The 3,096-nt window shown below is 43.2% G+C and overlaps 1 protein-coding gene across 1 annotated transcript in view; it reads right to left on the bottom strand.

Moving 5' to 3' along the window:
- The window catches only part of DNAH5 (dynein, axonemal, heavy chain 5), a 408,072-nt gene that overhangs the window by 125,010 nt on the left and 279,966 nt on the right, over positions 1-3,096 (bottom strand). Inside the window, exon 56 of the mRNA XM_006874155.1 lies at positions 1,701-1,932. Coding sequence (XP_006874217.1) covers positions 1,701-1,932 — 232 coding nt within the window. The remainder of the gene's footprint in view (positions 1-1,700; positions 1,933-3,096) is intronic.

The raw sequence follows: 3,096 nt of genomic DNA, 5'->3' as shown, positions 1-3,096 counted from the left end.
CTATGCAATCTTAAGGTTTAGAAGCCTCAGAAGATGATAAGTCTAAACACCTACCCAGGAACACTTACACAGAGAAGTCTTTTCGGACTGTGGTACACTCCAGATGGGAAATCTGAGTATTCACAACACAGAAGAACAGTAGACATGGAAAGAAACCAGTGAAGCCAGGTATATACTGTGTAGTGAGCATGGCATTAGAGTCCTGGTGTGGCAATAGGATAATGTACTAGGACGACAAGTATAGTTTGAACTGAAGGGTTGGCAGTTCAGACTCACCAAGAGCTCCACTAAAGCCCTATACAGGATTGCTATGAGTTAGAACAAACTTAACAACAACAACAACAACATAACAGTAGCCAAATCCTTCTACCCTAGCCAATCGGAAGGAGTGGGAAGAGTGTGGAGAGGTAGGAAGAAGTATGTGTGTACTCTCTACTTCCTTCCAGGCCTACTATTTCTACCTCCACGTCACTTCACATCACAGGAAGTGGTTGGTTGTTGCTGTTAGATGTTGTCCTAAGATGCTGTAGACTTGGTGCCCTACTCATGGCAACCCCACGCACAACAAAATAAAACACTGTCTGGTTCTGAACCACCATCATGGCTGCAGATTGGGCCATTGTGAACCATTAGGTTTTCATTGGCTGATTTTTAGAAGTAGATCACCAGGGCTTTCTTTTGAGTTCATCGTAGTCTAGAAGGTCAACGTCACAATAACACACAAGGTTCCACTGATAGATGGATGCTGGCTGCGTACCAGATGTATTGAATGGAAATCAAGCTCAGGTCTTCTGCATGGAAGCCAAGAATTCAACCACTGAGCCACGAATGCCTCCTCATAGGTCACATAAAAACTTGGCAAGATTTCCTCCTGTTGAGTAACAATAAAGCTCCTATGTGTTGCTTGTTGTTAGGTGTTGTCAAGTCGGTTCCAAGTCACAGTGACCCTCTGTACAACAAAGTGAAATCTACTGGTTCCTGTGCCATCCTTATAATTGCTAATGTGTTTGAGTCCATTGTTATAGCCACTGTGTCAATTCATCTGCTCCAGGGGCTGCCTCCTTTACCAATCACGATGGCCTTCTCCAGAGATTGGTGTCTCCAGATAACATACAAAGTGCATGAGATCAAGTCTCACCATCCTTGTTTCTAAGGAAAAACATTCTGATGGTATTCTTCCAACACTGATTTGTTCATTCTTCGGGCCATCCACAGTAGAACCCATGAAACTGTCCTCTGGGTAACCTCCAGAACAGAGTTCCTCAGACTCAGCATTATTGACATTTTCAGCTGAATAATTCTTTCTAGATGGGACCTGTCTTGTGCACTGTAAGATGTTTAACAGTATCCCTGACCCCTACTCTTTAGATATAGCACCATACCCAAAACCACAATCACTTCTGACTCATAGCATCCCTACAGGGCAGTGTGGAGCAGCCCCACAGGGTTTCCAAGGATGTGAATCTTTACAAAAGCAGACTGCCACATATTTCTCCCACATAAGAGATGGTGTCTGAACCACCAGTCAGCTACGTGATTAGCAGCTATGGTGCTTTACCCACTGCACCATTAAGGCTCCTTGATAATAGCATACCAACTATAAAAAGCAAAAATGTCTTCAGTCATTGTCAAACAAACTGATCGCCCTTGGTTGAGAACCACCTGCTTAAAATAATTTCATATTCGAACTCCACACTTACCTGTTGGCCAGGGTTTGTACTTCCGCATGCTTTTCTCTGTATATGAACTTATACCCCTGGATAAAGGACAGGTATGATTTTGGCGTCACGTGGGTAGAACGCCGGAATCTCTGGAAATAATCCACACACTTCTCAGCCACTCCATCCTGAAAGGAGCCCATGCACTGGACCACCTCCTTCTTCGTTTCCAGACTGCAGTCAATGTTATAGGATGAAAGGAAGTGTTCAGACACTAGGAAAAGTAAAGAAGACAGCATGTGAAACATGACTGAGAATCCCCCATTTTTTAAAAGTTTATTGGCTATCTGTAGAACAGATTTAGACATTTCTTGACACTGCATCCCATTTTTACAGCTCCAGCAAGTTGGAGATGTGTCAGCATTTTTAGCCCCAGGCCTATGACATCAACAATTTTGTTCTTCTACTTCATGTGCACTAGTTGTTGCTGTTAGGTGCCATTGAGTTGGTACTGACTCATAGCGACCCTATGCACAACAGAATGAAATACTGCCTGATCCTGGGCTAACCACATAATTGTTGCCACACTTGAGCCCATTGATGCTGCCACTTTGCTAATCCATCTCGCTGGAGGTCTTCCTCTTTTTCTCTGACCCTCCACCTTACCAAACATGATATCCTTCTCCAGGGACTGGTCCCTCCTGACAATATGTCTGAAATATGAATGATGAAGTTTGGCCACCTTGGACTCCAAAGAGCACTCTGGCTGCACTTCTTCCAACACAGATCTGTTGGTTCTTTTGGCAGCCCATGGCACTTTCAATATTCTCCTCCAACACCATAACTCAAAAGCATCAATTCTTCTACAGTCTTCCTTATTCACTTTCCAGCTTTTGCATGCATATGAGGTTATTAGAGAGGACTTTAAGTCCATCATCATTCTTGATTTCCTGGTGCTCATGCAAAGAAATGTTTTGCACACAATTGTAGGTTCCAGTGAGCAGCGAACCTGTCTTAGTGTTCACATGAGGGTAAACGTGCAACATATAACTCCACCATCAGTGTCCACATAGTGGTCAAATTTAACAATCCCATTTATTGTTTTTTCTCAGGACCTCTTGCACCCTTGATTTCCCCAGATGCAGCCTGCATCTAGCCTGTGGAAATGTACACCACTAAATCATTGTATATCTAGGCTACACTGTCTTTAAATGGGGCAGTTGGCCATTTGTGATCCATTCTAATCTACAACAACCTTTAGAAATGTCTGGGTAGAAATCTCCTGTTGGAGACCTTTACCTCCATGAAAGTATCAAACACAGGTACTTTTTATAACAGCACTTCTACTGTCAGAGTAAACCATAAAGTCAGAGCTCATCAATCACATATATATAGTCCTGGTGTGGTGCTGTGGGTGAATGCTCTAGACTGCAAGATC

This window comes from Chrysochloris asiatica, unplaced genomic scaffold (assembly GCF_000296735.1).
Source record: "Chrysochloris asiatica unplaced genomic scaffold, ChrAsi1.0 scaffold00264, whole genome shotgun sequence".
NCBI classification, from domain to species: Eukaryota; Metazoa; Chordata; class Mammalia; order Afrosoricida; family Chrysochloridae; genus Chrysochloris; species Chrysochloris asiatica.
This window is presented reverse-complemented; position numbering and strand designations above follow the sequence as displayed.